This window comes from Onychostruthus taczanowskii, unplaced genomic scaffold (assembly GCF_017590055.1).
Source record: "Onychostruthus taczanowskii isolate IOZ18803 unplaced genomic scaffold, ASM1759005v1 scaffold67, whole genome shotgun sequence".
NCBI classification, from domain to species: Eukaryota; Metazoa; Chordata; class Aves; order Passeriformes; family Passeridae; genus Onychostruthus; species Onychostruthus taczanowskii.
In genome coordinates, this window is record NW_024504455.1 from 1,784,278 (window position 1) to 1,803,776 (window position 19,499).

Below are 19,499 nucleotides of genomic sequence, written 5' to 3' on the forward strand. Positions count from 1 at the left end.
CCAGTCCTCCTCCAGTGGAGGAGAAAATCCCAGCTCGTTTTCCATGAGGCCAGGGTGCTCCCAGGCAGGAGTACCACGGCTGCAATCCAGCTGTGCGGGGCCAGACCTTGGCTGGGTTAAATGGAAACCTCGCTCTTTGCCGAGGGCTGGAACAGAGATAAACTCCGTTTGCTTCTCTCCCTCCCCTCTCCCCCTGCCCCCTCTGCAGCTCCATCCCCCATCACAGTCATAAGGAAGGACAGGACGTCCAGGAACAGCGTGTCCCTCTCCTGGCAGGAGCCCGAGCATCCCAATGGGATCATCTTGGACTACGAGGTCAAATACTACGAAAAGGTGGGAAGGTCAAAGGGGAGGGGTTTGCTCAGCACTGCTGGGATGAAATGAAATCATTGCATCTTGCCTGTGTTAGGGATTCAGAAACACTCAGCTTTGTACAGCCTGCCTCAACAGCACTGTGTTGGAACTACTGGATTTTTGGTGATGAGAACATCAGGAAATACAAAATAAGATCATTCATGGAATTCACTGAATGGCTAGGTTGAAAGAGACCTTCAAGATCTCTTGATCCTTGACTCTTGATCTCTTCAAGACCATCGAGTCCAGCCCAGCCCCAACACCTCAACTAAACCCTGGCCCCCAGTGCCACATCCAGGCTTTGTTAAACACACCCAGGGATGGTGACTGCACCACCTCCCCGGGCAGCCATTCCAGAACTTTATCACCCTTTCTGTGAAAAACTTCCTCCTGATATCCAGCCTGTATTTCCCTTGGTGCAGCTGGAGGCTGTGTGCTCTGGTTGTGTCAGTGGTGCTTGAGACAGAGCCCAGCCCCAGCTGAGCACAGGCACCTTTCAGGAGCTGTGCAGAGTGAGGAGGGCACCCCTGAGTCTCCTTTTCTCCAGGCTGAGCACCCCCAGCTCCCTCAGTTGTTCCTCATATGAAATCCCCAAGCACATCAAACAAACACAAAGTAATGTAGTCAATATTTAACTCCTTTAATTTCTTATTTTCTCCACTAAAATTTTGGGGTTTTTTGGGTTTTTTTGGTTTTTTTTTTTTTTAATGCTGTTTTATCATGCTGTCAGTGTCCATGCCTTTACTCACATGCTGGTGGCACTTCCCTGTGGCACAAGCATCTTTTACGTGAAAATTATTTGGAAAGTGTTGGCTGGCCTACTGGGCTGGTTTGCACTGTGAAAGTTGTTCCTGTGAATAACTGAATTATTCAAAAAGTGTAAGCAAATAACTACAGATGAAAGAAAACCTACCTTCTGCTTTTTATTGAAATTTTCTTTTATTTGCAACTGTTTATTTAGACATCCTATAGAGATCTATATTTACAAAAAAAAAGTCTTTGTAATTGAATTTGAAATTTTAGGAGGTCTTACTGGTAGAATTGAAAAGACCATAAATTTCCTGGAGATTGAGGAGTGTGGTATTAGCCATTTTTTGATAGATCCATTGATAGCTCTATTTGATATATTGCTCCTGAAATTAACAAACTTTGAAAAAAATGCCAGAATTCGGGTTTAATTGAGCATTTGCTAACAGTCTTCATATCTAATAATCAGGCTTATATTTCATACATACAAGAGAAGATGTAGTGATAATATCCTCTAAGAAATGCTGTCAAAAATACTCCATGAGTATTCAGTTAATATTCAGAAATATTTTTTTTATGGAAGTTTTGAGTGGGACAAAGTGCTGTTGGTAGCTCATGCCTGATCTTCAGATGAAGAAAGAGGACCAGAAGGCTGGATGCTGAAAAGATTTCTCCCAAATTTATGTAATCTGATTTTGGGAAGAGTTTTTTTTTGGTGAGCACTTGAACTTTAAAACACCTTGGTAAAAATCTAAACATACCTTGTGCTGGTGATAATGGGAGAAAAAGAAATAATCCAAAACATTTCAAATCAGTCTCACTTAATGGAGCAGCATCCGTGGACTTCCATATTGTTGTTTTTTTAAAATTTCAATAGGGAGAGTCATCCTCAGGAAGGCTGGGCTCCATCACAAGTAACAGGGACTTGGGACGACAATGCCAACACTCCAAATATTCCCCTTTTCCTTCCTACATCCCAGCCTTACAAGCTGAGCATGGTGCCAGGTGGGATGGGATATCCCTGTGCTCAGCTGGGATCAGCTGTCCTGGCTCTGTCACCTCCCAAATCCCAGCCTCCTCTTTGGAAAGGTGTAAGAGGCCTTGACACTGCAATCACTGCTCAGCAACGACAAAAATACCTCTGTATTATCAAACCTGTCTGTTTTCAGTGCAATTCCCAAAGCTACAGCTGGATATTGTGAAGAAAATTAATTCCACCCCAGCCAAAAACAGCACAGGTGATCTCTTGGGTTTTACTTGCCCCAAAGGGAGAGATTATTTTTTCCCCTGCTGTGCACATTCAGTCAATTTTAATTAAATCACCAATACGTTTTATTTGTGTTGGTTTGGGATGTCTTGACCATTCTTTCTACACTGAAATTGGGGTTTTCTGTTCAAGAAAATTGCCATGCAGTGCTGTTTTATGCACAGACAGAGCACACAGCCCCTATTCCCACCGGGTGTATCCACTCTCAGGGAGCACTTGGTTGTCAGAAGACAGCTTTATAAGACAACCCACCAGTCTTAGGAGGCTGATCTTGCACATGTGTTTCTCCCCTTTGAAGTCTGTGATCAAGAGTTCATATGCACCAGACAGTTTTCTTAAACCAGGGAGCCAAGTGCTTGACAATGGGAGCCAGACCATTTAGAGCAAAAGGCTTTTAAAAAGCCAACCTTTCTGGCACCAGCGTTTTTAATGTGTGTTCTGCAGGCCCTTGGGGAGTCAGAAGCCTGCTCCCCAGGGTTTATGACGGGGAAAAAAAAATTAAAAAGCAAATCTGTTGTCAGGAGACTTGAATCAATGTATTTTTAAGCTTTGCAAATAGGTTCAAAACTAATTAACTGATAAACTTACCTGGGGCCAGAGCAGCTCATGCAGAATTGTTACTCTTTGTTCCTCCACCAAACACCTTTGGAAGATGCTTCTTTTCAGTTTGGGATCTCTCAGCATGCTTCCTTCCCCCCTCTTTTAAAAGGAGAGGTTTCTTTTCAAACTGGTCCAGTCCATTTGATTTTCTGCTTCAAGAAATCATCTTGGTTGTGCTCATCAGAAAATCCACTGCTGTTAAGTGGAAATAAACCCTTCAGAGTTAGCAAATCTTCAGGGTATTTCTCCTGACAAGCCATACCTGATTGCTGGTAGATGGTTTGTGTTGAGCCATCCTTTTTCATCCTGCTTGCTTTCAGTTGATATGTCTTTTGTCATCCCTTAAAAATTAAAAAGAGCATTCATCATAAAGAAATTAAAAATTAGAGCATTAATAGAGCAATGCAGGTCAACCCAATTCTGTCATACATCTTGTTTGTGGCAGTATTTTGCTAAGCTGGTCTTAAGGTATTTAGGATATTACAAGAGATTTGGAATAAAAAATACAATGTCATGTACATTAATTGTAATACCTTGTATTTTTTTCTCATGGATTATTGTCATAAAATATGTGAAATATATTCAGTTTCTCAAGGGAAGTTAATTAACCTGCTCATTTGGGGTTTTTTCACCAGTTATTGCCTTTGTGTAGCTGAAAGAGCAGAGCTTTATATGTGTCTAAAGAAATTAGTATCTACAGCTTTAGGAAATTATTTCAACTCTTTGGAATTAATCAGAATGGCCTGGGTTGAAAGAGACCTTTAAGATCTTCCAATTACAAGCCCTTGCTATAGTTAGGGATAATTTCCACTATCCCAGGTTGTCCAAAGGCCCATCCAGCCAGGCTTTGAACACTTCATGGCATGATGAACTGAGTGGCAGTTTTTTAGAAACAGTATTTGGAATAGAATTGTATTTTTTGCAAAAAAATTTAGAGCTTTATTATGAAGCCCCAGTCAATATTTATTCATTCAAAATATTTAAAAGACACAAAATCTTCTTTCAGAGGGAGACCATATGGAATTTTTGGGTATTTATTTTATGGTAAGGCATAACATTTTATGTTAAGTTAATGGTACTAAATGACACCTCAGTTTAGTTCATCCATATAATGCTGTGCTGAATTTTAAGTGTCTCATCCATCAAAGTGCATAAATAACAAAGCCATGTTTTTTTCCTTGCACAAACCGTATTCTTGTTTCCTCCTTGTCTTTGTTCACATAATCATGTTCTCTTGAAGAAGTATCTTGTTTTATGAAGGTACAGAAGAAAGCCATCTCTTAAATACCTATTAATTTTTTCAACTATATATGTACCTTACAATTAAATCATGTACTCTTTATTAAGATGGAGTCTTCTGCAAACAGTGAATGAAATTCAGCTGCAGGCTCACGTTGCTAAAAGATATTTGCTTTTGCCATCATTGGAATTGTGTGGTTACAGCCAACACAGAACCCTGCACTTTGAGACTGAAAAAGTGCATTATATTCAAATGCACTTTGCAGCTTTTGAACTCTCATTATTCTGGCTTTAAGTGAGGGTAGGCCACGAATACTCCACAAGACTTGTAGGAAATGTCATATCCATGCAGAGCTCACTTCTGGCAATAAGGGAAGCTGTATCAGGACTGGCCTCCTCCCGAAATGTGTACTCAGGTTTTGGCCTCTCAAGTGCACATGAAACTGATGAAAAAAATATTTTTCCTTCTATAATATAAGCACTTCCTGTGCTTATCTGGAAAAGGGCAAACCATTCACCCTTCCTGGTATCAATTTAAAATGTCTCCAAAATACGGTTTTTGTAAAACAAAGTGTAAAATGATAAAATGTCACTTGCAAATGAGACACTAGCAGCAGTAGGATTTGCCTCCCAGCAAAGGTTGTGTCTGGTAAACTATGCAGAAATATTCAGGAAGAAATTGCTTTGTGCATCCAAGTTCAAATTTATCCTCAGAGTGTTTGGTTGAAGTTCTGCTTGGCAAGGACTGACTCTCCTTTCTGTATATTCCTTCTGCTTATGGCAGCTCTAGTGCTGTATCTCTGAAGTTTTGCTTTATCCCCCAGAAAGATAAACTCAGGCTTTTATGTGGTGTTGCACTGATTTGATTACCACTAGCATAAAAAATGACTTACAAACTATGTGTATAAAAAGCTTCCCATAAACTGAGATACCATGACATCCTCCATACCATTGTTTTAAAGGTTTATTTTCCGAGTTCCAGTGTGGATTATTAACAGACAGGGCCATGACTGTGTTTTCCCTTGCACGTATGTATCTGCACCAGAAGGAAATGTTTGCATTTCATAAAAGCAGCCTGAAGGGAGATCAAAATGAATGTCCAGTCATAGCATACACAAAAGATGTTGTGTTTTAAAGACAAGATTATTATGTCTTTGAAATTAATATAGTTGCCTACATCCAACTGAATGACAAGATAAGGAAAGCCTGCAAATTATAATACTAGGCCTTTGTTAGTTCAAAAATAAATAATTTTGCACAAGCCTGTTAGCTCTTTGCAGTGTCTTCCTGTAAATTTGCTCCCCTGAATTTAGAACAGAGAACTTTTTAGAGAAATAATGGGAAACTCTGAGGAGGTCCAATGCTGATTCCCTTTTTATTTTTACTGTGCAAAGAAAATGGGCCATGGTCTACATTTTTATAGTCATTCTATGAAGACTGGGTCCAGCTTACCCTATCTGAGGTTTAGATTCTGGATGGTAACTTTCAGGCACACGCTCAGCTGCTTTTTCTGTTTTCTTAATTTCTTTTTTTTTCTTTTTTCCTTTCACTGTGATTTCTCACGAGCACAATGTTGAATTCCACATGGAGATTCTGGCAATTTCCCTAACCACGGCGTAAATGTTTCTGCTTCTCTGTATCAAAGTGCTGCCAAGAACAGGGCACTTAGGCTTCTTTAGCACCAAAGTGAGCAGTTTCTGATGTTCACCTACTAACCTAGAATAGCCTGACTCTGTTCCTGCAGACAGCAGAGCAAACACACCAAAACAGCTCCAGCCTCTTGAACTTTACGCGTGGAGGTGAAATGGCAACGAGCGCGTTGGGTGTTTTCCAAGCCCTGAGCTCGTGCATTGGTGGTTTCCAAGCCCTGAGTGTTGTCAGAGGGAAGATGTCAGCCCCTCACCAGCTAATGCAATGCCATGAAAGATGGTGAGGATTAGGTGAGATGCCCTGCATCCGGCGTGCCTGCGCCGGGCTCCCGCTTTCGGCCCGGCGGGATTCAATGGCTGCAGTGTTCTGCGCGGAGCTCAAAGGAAAAGGACATCACGTGGGATCCCCACCACCTCCAGAGGGAAAAAAACTTCATGGTGGGGAACCTAAACAATTGAGATTCTCACAGTTTCCCACATGTGTGGCTGCTGGCCAAGAGTTTTTTTGGTTTTTTTTTTCCCTGAGACAGTTCCAGCTGCCATATTTAGGAAGCCAAAAATGCTCTTTTGGTGCAAGATGGCTTTAGTAAAATAAGCAGTACCTCAGGCCCCAAATGCATGCTTAGATGTTAAGATTATGTGCTTGCAGTGGGACAGAGACATACTTTTATCAGGATTAGCTTTTTACACAGTGTGAAGTGTATCCAAACTTACCAAATTACAAACCAGCCCTTCTCTAATTTTATATAAAAAACGTTATGTCAGACATAGGTGACTCTTAAGCAGAGAGGGGTTATGAACATAGTCCAGGATTGATTTCAGTGTGGCTTTGTCTAAATGAGGATGGACACAACTACCTCACAGTTTTTATAGCATAATAGAAAAACCAGCTAAATCTGCCTTTTTGCTGAGCTGAGGAGCCCGAGTGGGGTTTCTCTTCTGACTCTTCTGTTATAGAGGTAACACTGTCTTGTAAAATGTGAGGCAGTAAAACCTGCATCCTGCAACAGCTCTGCAGGGCCCTAAAATTTCTAAGTTGGCCTGTTACAACTTCCAGTTCAGTGCAGTAGGCAAATCTGATTTATGTATTTTTTTAAATAATCTTTTAATAATTTTCTTATTGTATTACAGACCACGGACAAAATGATGCAAAACCTTTTTAATAAAATATCATAAACTCAGCATGTCTAGTATTTTATTTACAGCAGAATACCATAGCAAATCTGATGATTTAAAGTATCTTGTTAAAAGGTGATTGAAAATGAATGTTTGCACAAGCATTTGCTAGGCTATAAATATTGAAAAATACACCAGTCATCCCCAGGACATTTGTAGTAATTTAGTACCAACCACCTCCTTTGTTTGTTTTTTTTTTTAGGGTGTGGTTTTAATCTGATAATGTCTTTTTTCAAAAGCAGGAACAAGAGACAAGCTATACAATTCTGAGAGCCAGGGGCACCAACGTGACCATCAGTGGCCTCAAGCCTGACACCACCTATGTCTTCCAAATCCGAGCCAGGACTGCAGCTGGATATGGCACCAGCAGCCGCAAGTTTGAGTTTGAGACCAGCCCAGACTGTATGTATTTGTTCAAAAGGTTTTTTTGCTGACATCCTGCCCAGTTCCTGACTGATCTCAATGGCTGCTTTCACTCCTCTAGCTGTGGAAATGTGTCTCATAACTATTTATGATGTGTCTGTCTTGGTAGCGTTGCTGGGTAACTTTATGTTTTATCATTAAACTTGAAACAGGCTGTAAAGAAAGTTCTATCCCAGAACTATCACAGGTGGTGTTTTGTTCCATTCCCTATCCTACTTCTACCTCAGTCCAGGATTCATGCCTTGATAGACTGTGGCTCTTGCTGAGGGAGGAGGCGTGATAGAAAAACAAAGAGTAGTGTCAAGCCAAATCTTTCACCCTGATTCTGTGTATATTTGAGATATGTTATGTATTTCATCCCCACTTCTTCCTTCTCCACCCCAGCTTTTATTCTGAAAGGCAAACAAGCTTCATGTTAAAAAAAAAAAAAAAAAAGGTTATGAATTGCTGTTATGGTCACTTGCAGCTTTGGTGTTCTAGTTGAAACTAGAACTCAAGTTAGGACAACTACAGCAAGAAGGAAACAATCAGTTGCACAGATTAAAAAATTAACAGTTTAGAGGTTAATGAGTTTTCTCTGCAAAGTAATGTTACCAAAAGAAGGGGGAATTGAAAAAGTAGAAATCTGGAAGGAGACAGGGGTGCACATCTCAATAATAAGCATAAAAATTACCCAGATGACCAACAAATGGGACAAGTTTGTTCCTGTGTTACCCAGCTGTCACAACTGGGTGCCCTGTGGGTGTGTAACAGGCAGGGATGAGAATGACCCTAAAGAGAGGCTCTCCCACCTGTGTGGGCCAGGAGTGGTAGCTGCAGACTGGTCCTCACACCAAAGGTCTAAAGCCATCCTGTGATTTTGGCACAGTCTGAAGTTCCATGCTCAGGGGCCACAGGGAGATACCAAAATAAGGCAGAAAATAGCCCTTATTTTCCCTGTAGACATCTGAGCCTGCATGCCCTGGCTTGCCACAACTTTCATGTGGATATTGTCAGGCTTAACTGGGAAACTTGAGCTCCTAAGAACACTTTGCATCATACAGAAGGGGAAAGGAAGGTGATGATTATGGGATTTCATGCGAAGAAAATGTTCCTTACTGAGCATGACATGAAGTATGTATGGCATACATAGCATGTATGTTTGTATTTATGTATAAGTTTATGTATTAGCATCAATTTGCCAGCAGTTGCTGCAATTAGCAAAAGTAAATTGAGAGCAGCAGAAACAGCTTTGGTAAATTGGCAAAGATGGCTGGAGTCTGAAGTTTTCTTTCCTTGTATTTATTTGTTTGATGAAAAATTATGTTCTGGATTCAGCATCTACCAGGAGACCAAATGCTATGTAATGATGGCTCTCCCCTATGTGCATGTAAATTCTGATGTCACCAATGAGATGTGTGTGTGTGTGTGAGGTTGTTTAGATGTTTTTGTGTTGCCTTTGCAGCCTTCTCCATCTCCAGTGAGAACAGCCAGGTGGTGCTGATTGCCATTTCAGCAGCAGTGGCCATCATTCTGCTCACTGTGGTGGTGTACGTCTTGATTGGGAGGTGAGTCTGGTGTGTGATTTGCACATTTCCTCCTGTTGCCATGTCCCAGGGGTGCCCTGGTGACAGTGGCACATGGGGTGTCATGGTGTGGCTGCTTTCTAATCCTTTGTCTGCTGCCCAGGAGCTCCAAGCCCTGCTCGCAGTCAGTAATGAGCCTGCTCACGTTAGCAGCCCAAATCATGCAGCAGTTGTTAAAAAATGCTATAAACACATTCTCAGGCAATTGTAAAATTAAACTGTAGGGGTCAAAAATCAACAAATCCTCTCATTAGCCAATTTCCTCAAATTCCCTGAGAACATCACATGCCTCTATAGGGCACAGAGAATGTAAATATCATTAAACTTTCAAACAGGCATTTAATTGTGCAGGGAAAACATTCTATTCTGTTTCCACCTGCAGTTAACACATAAAATTCTCTGTATTAATTTTTTTTCTCTTTGCTTGTAGATTCTGTGGATACAAAAAGTCTAAACATGGCACTGATGAGAAAAGGCTGCATTTTGGGAATGGCCATTGTAAGTTACTGAAGCCTTTTAATGCTTTCAGATCAGTTGAATTCCTCCCCTAGGTAACTGATATTTTTCAATTAAAAAAAAAAAGAGCCATACCTCACTTAAACCAAGGTGAAATTAGGAAGAGAATTATCCCTTCTCTTATGGGTAAGGAGATTTTCCCCAAACAATTATTCTTTGTTTCGACTTCTTTCATCTGTGTTCAGGTTAGTAATGAGCAAAACATCTCTGTCTATGTTCAAACAATGCATGTGGTTGGAATTGTGATATTGATCCTGCTGTGCAGCGCTGAAATCCAGAGTACAACTGCAACTTCCCTGTTATATTAAGTCTAAGAAATATATTTTCCTTTCCCAAAGCAAAATATAAATAAATAAATTAAACACATCTTGATGAACACTTAAGCTGCTGTGAAAATTGGTTGCTTGACAAAGTTCACCCGCAAATAATAGTAATAATCTGATTTTGGATCCTCTTTGCAATGTACTTAGTTTTGTTACACTTTTCCACAGCAGAGCTGTGGATCCTGAAGGTTGGCTCACAGGCAAAGCTCCATCCATACACCCTTTAAAACAGGAAAAAAATTAGTTTTGGAGCAGGAGAAGCTGAGGGGAGAAGAAGGTGATAGCCTAATTGCTGATCAGGAATGGGAGGATTACTTGGTTGGTTTTTCATTTAATCACTGTACTTTGGATGTTATATCCTTACAGGCAAAGGTAATGCCCCTCACAGACACCAAGACAAGAAAATCCTTTTTGTAACATTAATATCTGTGGGGGTTTTTGCACACAACATTGGCACTCTGCTGTTTGCAAGAAAAGAGCTGCTGGCACCATAATCAGGTGGCCCCTCCCCAAATATAAATGAATTAACATTTTAATTTATGAATTAACATTTCCAGCTACTGCAGGAATTTACCTGCAGTAGCTGGAAATTAGAGCTGCTTCCCAACCCTCTTGACAATGGAATAACTGTTCTCTGACCGTTCAAATTATTATTCTTTAAAGTTTCCTGCCTCTCCTTATCTCCAGAGAGCCAAGAGTATGAATATCCATGATTTCTGTCTCCCTGTCAGGGGATACACAGGCTGCAGCCCAATGACTGCTAACCAACTATTCTCAAAAAAATCTCTTAAGGTTACATGTGGCCCATAGAATTAATGCTTCATCATCCAAATTTAATGAGGTTATAAAATAAAAGCAGCCAGTAAAATAAGTGTCACAGACAAATAACAGGTCAGAATTTGCTCTCCTTACTCCCACACAATGGAAAGTTGCAATCACTATTCTTAAACATGGCAGTGCTGTTAAATTCTTGTGGATTAAATTGCTTTTAATTTGGCTTTAGATATTTATGTACTGTTTTCTGAGTAGTGTCATGCTGATTCACTATGCAGTAAGACCAGAGCCAATCATGGGCCTGGTATGTCTGTTAGAAGTTCTTGAAAATTACTTATTATAGATTTTGCAGATATTTATCTGTTAGAGTTTGTAAGTGTGTATGTGTGTGGTTGTTGAAACTTTTAATCTTGCCAAATTACTCATTCGCAATTAGTAAGAAAATTGCTCCTATGAACTAAAAAAGGGCAAAGTAACTTCCATGGCTGTCGTAAACTTTCAGCATCTTATACACAGCAGCTGGTTTATTTCAGTCAGTTTACTCTGAATTACTTTTAAAAAGGCTCCAGCCATGAGCTATTCCCTGCAGCCTTATTACAAATCCTATAATATTACTTCAAAGGAACAAAAATGTTTCACCTCCTCAGATCCTCTCCCTTTGCCTCCTCTGGCTGGGCCTTTTTTATTTTTTTGCTACCTTTAGGGCAATTTGTGCTGTTAAAATGAAAATGTAAATTATTATGTTTGCACAGAATGAGCTGTAAAGTAGTGCAGCTTAACACATGTGCACGTGTTTATTATCTTTATTTCATGACAGAACCCAGTTACTGCGCAGGCTGCCCTTAATTATTGGTGTGAAGGGATTATTCTCCTTGCAGCCACCATCACCTGATCTTGGGAACCTCTGGGGTCAGCATTAAAAATCCCAAGCCAAAAACCCCACGGTGCAGAAGCTTTTAATTGTTATTTTTATTGGGGATGTGAGGGGGCCTGTAATGTACATTCAGCGTGGACGGGAAGGAGCATTTACAAGGCTTTTAACCAACAGCAATATACAGCCAATTACTTTTTGTTTTACTTGCAGGTAATTCTGTAATCATCAGGCTCTTGAAGGAAACACAGTTGGCTTTTAATGCTGTGCACACGCAGCACTTGTGTTGGGAGCATGGCTCTTACTTTGCTTTGTTTTCAAGGCAATTAGCTTGGGAACTCAGTTTTATCATTTTTTTTGTTTGTTGCTGTGTTACCCAGCTATCATAACTGGTATGATTGTATTCTGAGGCTAATAAATCCCCATAAAATTGATTTTTTTCCCCTTTTTTGCATACACTTTTGCCTTTTTTGATAAAACAATTTTATGCTCTCACCGTCCAAAGGTTGTTTTCCCCCATCTTTGCAACCCCAGCAAAGAAAGGTTTTAGCAGTGAAAAAATTGCTGCAGTATAATAATGCTAAGCTTGAAAGGATATTACTGAGTGGGCTAGAGCAGTGTTTGTTGAAGGAGTTAATATCTTTTACAAGACCTATTGGTGCAGTTAGGGAAAGCTGGAATACATGTCTGGGAATGTGATGTTTGTGTCAGAAGCAGAAAACTTCAAGCTGGGTATTTCACTTTTTGTTAATAAAACATATTCCTGTTGTAAAGTGAGTACAGCAGAGGCAGGCACAGAAGGGACTGGGTGCAAACACAAGCAAGGCTTTGAGCTGGGCAGGGGGAAGGGCTGTGCTTGGCTTTCAGCATTTTTGTTGGAGGCAAAGGTTGGGAATGATCCCTTCCAGCAATCCCTAGCCAAGAAACTCTAGAGGTGGCCAAAATAATAGCAGGGATGTATGGGGAGCAAAGCTCTAGAACCAGCCTTTATTCAAAACAATTATCTGCCATCCTTGAATGTTCTAGCAGAGAGATTGAGGCAGGGGTGCATTTTTTTTAATGTATAAGTTTCTTTATTATGCATATTGTTGATGGATTTAGGAAAAAAAAAAAAAGCTGGAGTTAATCTGATTTCTTAATATATTCCTAAGAACTTCTCAGGTTGACTACAGCAACACATTTTGTTCCTTGCCCCTTTTTTGTTACTTTGGAAGGGTCAATTTAAGGCAGCATCTAAATGTAGCAGCCTGGGAGGAGTGAATGCTATTTTAATATTAGAAAAGCAGTTAAATACTACAAGTGCAGATATTTGAAATGGTTTGTCACACTTCTCTGCACTACATTAGTGTCTGGTTTCATGCTGTACAAAGAGTCTGAACACCCACAAAAACCAGTTTGGTTTGAAGAATTTCCTTCTTCAAAGGAAATTCTTTCCTCCCTTTTTCTTCTATTGATTTGGTTTCTGTTGTCTCAGGAGTTTTTTCAAGTCTAAGTAACATTTTCTCTCTGAATTTGTTTTTACACAGTGAAGCTCCCAGGTCTGAGAACTTACGTAGATCCACACACGTATGAGGATCCCAACCAAGCTGTTCATGAATTTGCCAAGGAACTGGATGCTTCCAATATATCCATTGATAAAGTAGTTGGAGCAGGTAATGACCACCAGATATATTGAACTCAAACAGATTTTTGCTGTGTGTGTACTGTTTTATGTGTTTAGGTTCATAATTGTGACTGGAAAGAAAATGTTCTAGAAAGTCTTCAAATTAGCAGGTCACTTTTACAGCTGATTTCAGTGCAAAGTTAAGGGCACACAATTTTCTATTTATTTTTTTTTCTCAAAGAGAGGAGACAGCAAGACAGCTTCTCAAAGGACACCAAACCCATATTTGAGTGCACCACTGTTGGAAGGGAAAAGATCATTCTGCCTCACTTCTATGTTTCTCTTTAAAATCTGTCAGCACAGCGCAGAAAATGTTATCAGCTCTGAAGAGGTTTTCTTTTTTTTTTCCTCTTTCCCCATGAAAGGACTCTTGACTATTATGCCTTGAGTGAAACCACAAACTCATTTCATGCCAGTCACCACGCATCCATCAGGCTGCTGTGACCTTTGGTCATTGGATTGATTTTGGTCACTGCTTTGGATTTGAATTATGGATTTAGGAGGAAAGAGTTGTCTGCCCAATAACTGGTTGTCTGAGCCATGAAGATGCCACAGGTTGTTGGGTTTACAGGAAACAAGCTGGTGAAATGATCAGATTTTGTAACAGAGGAGCCAGATGACAGAAATTCTCATTATGCTGAGTGTTGCAAGGGAGCATGTAGCTCCTGATGGAATGTGTGCTTGCTCCTTGAAGTGGCAGATTGGCTCATTGAGCCAGAAGATCATGGAGTGTTGCCTTTCCTCCTATATTAAAGCATTTATGAGGAGCACTATTGATTTTTAATCCATTGAAAAATACTTGTTCCTTTATTATTGTTTTTTTTGGCTTCTCTCTAAGAATGTGGTTTGAATTAAAATTGTGAGATGTGAGAGACAGACTCTGAGTGCACAGCAAAAGATGTTCAGCTGGAAAAAGTGTAGAACCCAAGGTACTGTACTCAGTGCATCTCCTGAATCACCCAGAAAAAAAACAAAAAAAAAAGTAATAGTTTTCATCCTCTCTAACTGAAGCTACTCAACTGTTTTTAGCTTGAAGTTATTTTATTGAAAGGTGGAATCCATGTTCCTTGATGGTTTTAATTTTGCCCCACAAGAGTGCACTGTTCTCCATCATCTTCAGTCAAGGCAGCAAAGCTCTGCTTACTGCACATAGCAGGGAATTTGTGAGGGGATGGAGAAGGAGGAATACTCTAAATTTAAGTCCAGGAGCAGTGTGTTTCCTTGTAAGACTTTCAGGAGCCTCACATGTGAAAACTTTCTAAATTTGGGCTGTATGCAGTATATGAATCTAGAAAAGGAGTTCCTAGGATCGTGCCATGTTTTACAGCTTGGTTGTTCTGACCTGGTTTTAGTTAAGATGCACAACAGAATAAGAAGTAACCCAAAATTTGTCAAATGTGGCCTCTGGAAACAAAGGAAAAATTTTTGAGAGGCTCTAAAAAAGGACTATGTCCAAAAGTAGTCAGGAGTTTTAAAATCTCCCTGCTCCACTGCAGTGAGAATCACAGGTTATTTTGGGTTGGAAGGGACCCCCAGGGATTGTGGAATCTAGCTCTTGGGTGAATGGCCCCCACAGGGATTGAACCTGGTCCTTGGCATTACCAGCACCCTGCTCAAACCAACTGAGCCAAGTGGCAAAGCTTTTTGCATTAAAACTTGCCCTCAAGCTGTAATAGCACCTTTTTTTTGGGCACCATAGCTCAATTCACGTAGCCTGGAGTACGCAGGGCATTGTAGTTCACATTTCCTCCTAGCAGTTGCTTGGGATGCCAAAGGAGGAGTCAGGAAGGGAAGGACAGATGAAAATCAGGCCACAGAGGGCTGGCAGCTCCCAAAATGAGTTTGTGGCATCACTTCACACTGCTGTCACCCTCAGCACGTGGTGGCTTTCACATTCAGAGTGCTCTGAGGCAACTTCTTCAGGAACACTTCTCCCCAAAACCAGAAAGGCATTTCCTGCCTCTCGCTGGGTCAATGACTTGTGTGAGTGAATGACTTGGTCTCTTCCTGCCCTTGTCCTTTGCAAGGCAAGTGTGAATGAAATTATAGGAAAAAAAAAAAAAGACAGGGATTTGAGAAGAAGGGATTCATTTAACTGCCCTGGAGTGTGACGTAAGTAATGAGACCTTCAAGTCAGGCAGGCAGCCTCGACATTCTGAAGTGCTCCAAGCAGTTTTTCACAGCTTTAGCCAGAAGCCTCTGAGAAGAGAGGGCTTTCAGAGCTTACATAGCTTTGAAAACATACACAAATGCAATAAGGAAATATTCTTATCCAAAAGAACCTCAAGAAAAACACAAGGGACTTTAGTGGGAGGCTAAGCATAAGAAAATTGAGGTCAGAAGCCACTTTTTCAGACTTTTCTTTACAGTAATTTTTCTGTTAAAATAACTCACTTATTTTTATGGATTCAGTTCAACAAACCACTTCATAAGTTTAAATCCAACTGGGCAGTAGGAGAATACTAAAGAAAGTACTTTCTTGGTTTGGGGTGGATTTAACTGTGTGCTTTGCTGAACAAGGAAGCAAGCATTTGCTTCTCTTCCAAAGAAGAAATATGCTTGTAGCACAACATCTTGTTAATCCAATTATTCACAAAATTCAGGAGCTGTCTATGAACTTACTGTGAAGGTTTGCAGTGTCCCAGTGAACGTGGTTGATGTTCCCAAGGTTTAAGAAATGTTGAACTTTGGTGCCTCTCCAAATTTGAGGGAGTTCTCTGCACAGATTTAAAATGCAGCAAAGTGAAGGGAGTAGCTGATTTCACAGAATCTTCATTTACTGTTCCCCTGAGTCTAAATGCACAGCAAACACCATCCCCTGATGTACAAAATAGCCTCTTTAAAAAGAAATTAGGATATCCTGAGGAGAGATCTTTGTGCCATGAACAGCCCACTAAATAATCCCTATCAGCTTCCCACATGTAAATAGACACAGCAGTCAGCAGGGCAGGTTATTCAGTCTTTATGTGTGTGATGTAATTAAAAATAAACGCCTCAGGAAGGCTTTGTATGGAAAGCTACCATCCTCATATCTTACAGTGCCAGGTTTTCCACTCAAACACAAGCCCTTGTTCCTCCTAAACAGTGTCTGGTGAGACCCAGTCCTTTTCTTACTGGGATCATACAATAATTACAATAATTTGCAGGGAAAATTGTGGTGTAACTGCATGGGTCACTGTGGGTGTTGACCAGATAGATGTATTTAGCATCCATGCTGCCCTGGATATAAAAAAATCATAGGTTAATATAGTTGGGCTGCCTGGGGAGCTCTTTCCAATGAAATAATTTTCCAAGAAAATGAACCTGCTTTATATCCATAGACAACAGCAAACTTCATTGCTAGAAAGAGCCCATCTTTTATTCTCTTGCAGCATCTGCTGGCTTTGAGGTACTTTTGGAATCTGATTAATCACTCAAGCTCTGGATCGTTCAGCCATGGCTAAATGGGACTGTGTTGATGGACATTGCCCATAACCTTTTCCTTCCCAGAAGTTAAACAAATATCAGATACACGATTCCAGCTTTAAAATGAAGGATTGATTGCTGGGCTGCTGGCTGAAATCATAGCTAAAGTCTCCATTGACAGTAACTGTAAAATAGTTCTGAGAGCTTAGCTTGTTATAGCTTTTTGGACCATTAAAACATCAAGAAAATGGAGTTGGAAGCTGGGTGCTACAAGATTTATTTCAAGCGTTTTTTTTCTCCCTTCCCTCTGTTTTCAAGATGTGCTTTGGTCTTCCTATTTTGTGGTGCTCTGACAGTATTGAGCTGGGGTTGGTGTTTGAACTCCTGGCAAAGCATAATGGTCATTTGGGCTTGCAGAAGTTGAATGCTTTTAATTAGGTCTGAAAAGAACTCAACTCCCTTTACTTACTAGTAAAAGCTTTTAAAATTTGCTTTCTGAGCTGCTGCCTGTCTTGGCAGCCTGAAATACAAACAGTGTTAGAATCAAAGGATTTAATGTCAGTGCTTTTTAGCAATATGTATGTGCATAAAGATGTATCTTGGAGTGGTTTTTACCTTGATAGTACAGCCTAGAGGATGAAGCAGCTGGTGGTAACATTAATTTCTATGTTGTTGACTCAAATCTAGCCTGGGTTAGCAACAGAGAAAGGTCATTGCCCTACCACACATTTATTCAGGCCTTTCTTGATTAACTTGGAGGTCTAAAGAAAAAGAAATATTCAGAAAAGAAAAGCTGAAAAGTGGCATTGAAATCTATTGCTGCTCAAATAGTAATATATTGAAACTTCCTGATGTGATTTCTCTAAAAATTATTTAACTGAAAAAAAATTTCAGCTGAGGTGTCTTCTTCCAACAGTTTTCTATGTATTTAATACTCCCTCTTTTGAATGCTAAGATGATTTTCCTTGTGCTCTGCTCTTGCATGTTGCAAGAGGATAAACCAGCATACACCACATTCCAGGGGCTTTTTTGAGTGCTGATTCTTCTTCCTGGAATCCCTACAGAATAACCACATTTCAGCTTTCGTCACTTTTTTCGTGACTTTTTGTCGCTCTCTTTTTTTAGGGGAATTTGGAGAAGTGTGCAGTGGACGCCTGAAGCTGCCTTCTAAAAAGGAAATTTCAGTGGCCATCAAAACCCTGAAAGTTGGCTACACAGAAAAGCAGAGGAGGGACTTCCTGGGAGAAGCCAGCATCATGGGCCAGTTTGACCACCCCAACATCATCCGGCTGGAGGGAGTCGTCACCAAAAGTAAGAAATCCCAGCCTAAATAATTCTCTGATTTTCTGATCAGTCAAAGGGGAGCAGAAGTGAATTATAAATGAAGTCATCCAGGTTTATGCTCTGCAAAAAGCTCAGTAATAAAATGGCAGGTTTAATAAACTCCAGAGTTAGGAATTGCTCCAAAAGGGCTCTGGGTGATGATCTGGTAAGGAGTCGTGGGGACTGATGAGCTGAGGCTTCTTTATTGCACTGAACTTCACTGTCTTCTGCTTTCAGCTAGGTCATTAGATTTGTCATTAGCACTAATTAATGAACAGCCAACCTGGTACAACAACCGGTTCTAGTGAATAATTAAATAAGGCCAAACTTTTTTCCTAGATGGTTTTCATGCAGGGCAAGTACTCCATGGGATATTCAATATGTACCAGCACGAGGCATGTTAAAGCTCCAGAATTCCAGAATTCAAACATCTTGGTAAAAATTTCAAAAAAAAATATTGAGGATTTAATCTGTCTGTAGTAAAATTAATTTTATCTCTGTCCTTATATATATATATATATATATATATATATATATTTACTTAATGCCTTTTCTAAATCTGAATTTGGGTGCTTTTGTTATGGGTTTGGTTGGGGTTTGGGTTTTTTTGTTTGTTTTTGTTTGTTTTCGTTAAAGCATATTCTTGGTCGTTGTTTATGATAACAAATCACCTTCTCTTTTTGAGACCAAAAAAATTTAACTGAAACCTTCATGTACATGTGGTACCTTCTTGGAAAAGTAGTATATTTCAACAACCTTCTTCAGCCACACTTTCTATATTTCCACTGCAGAACGAAGTGATACATTTAGCAACCAAATTTATCTACCTACATTAGTTATTAAGTGGGAGATCAAGAAGATTTTTTATGAGGCAGTCTTAAAAAAAAAACCAAAAAAAAACCAAAAAAAACCCAAAAAATGAGTGCTCCAAGGTTTTCAAGGGGGGCAGAAAAAATTGGTGGGATATTTTCTTGTTCATCCCAGAGGATCCTGCTGGCAAAGCAGCTCTTTGCCATTTCAGTGATCAGCTTGGAATTTGCTGAGGATGTTTCTAGTTTAACTGGATAGAAACATAACAAATACTTTGGATTTAAGTCGATGGTTTTATTAGTTTTAAGAAAATTTTGGTTTTCAATCATGTGATTCAAAGTTTCACAAGGATAGGCATGAAAAAATTTCATAACATACTGCTGAAAAGTATAAGAAATGAAAACCCCACCAGAATATGTCTAAAAGTCATTAGTGATAGGTATGTAAAACACTACATGTTATGAAGAGCCATAATTATAATAATAATAATGCCTTCTCTATGTGTGATTCATGAAATTCTATTTTGCTGATTTCAATAACAAAGAAATTATTGTTTATCTTAGGTCCCACAGTCCTATTAGGAAAGGTCTGCCTGCATAAATTGAGTTTTATCTCCTGCTTTGTAGTGACACACACGTTTTATACAGTCAGAATAAGATTTGCAGTCACGAAATCACCTGAAACACCAGCATCAGTCTGCACACAGCTGAGCTAAAATCTCTTTTGTTACATTTTGTATTCCTGGAGCATTATTGAGACAATAATTTAATTGCTGTGCAGGCAGGAATTTGTGC

The 19,499-nt window shown here is 39.8% G+C and overlaps 1 protein-coding gene across 2 annotated transcripts in view; it reads left to right on the plus strand.

Annotated features, from left to right (window-relative positions):
- The window catches only part of EPHA3 (EPH receptor A3), a 179,365-nt gene that overhangs the window by 129,832 nt on the left and 30,034 nt on the right, over positions 1-19,499 (plus strand). Inside the window, exons 6-11 of one of the 2 annotated variants that reach the window (XM_041420914.1) lie at positions 209-333; positions 7,272-7,434; positions 8,900-9,002; positions 9,451-9,518; positions 13,031-13,156; positions 17,698-17,883. In XM_041420914.1, the coding sequence (XP_041276848.1) occupies positions 209-333; positions 7,272-7,434; positions 8,900-9,002; positions 9,451-9,518; positions 13,031-13,156; positions 17,698-17,883 (771 nt within the window). The remainder of the gene's footprint in view (positions 1-208; positions 334-7,271; positions 7,435-8,899; positions 9,003-9,450; positions 9,519-13,030; positions 13,157-17,697; positions 17,884-19,499) is intronic. The other variant, XM_041420915.1, reaches the window with a different exon arrangement.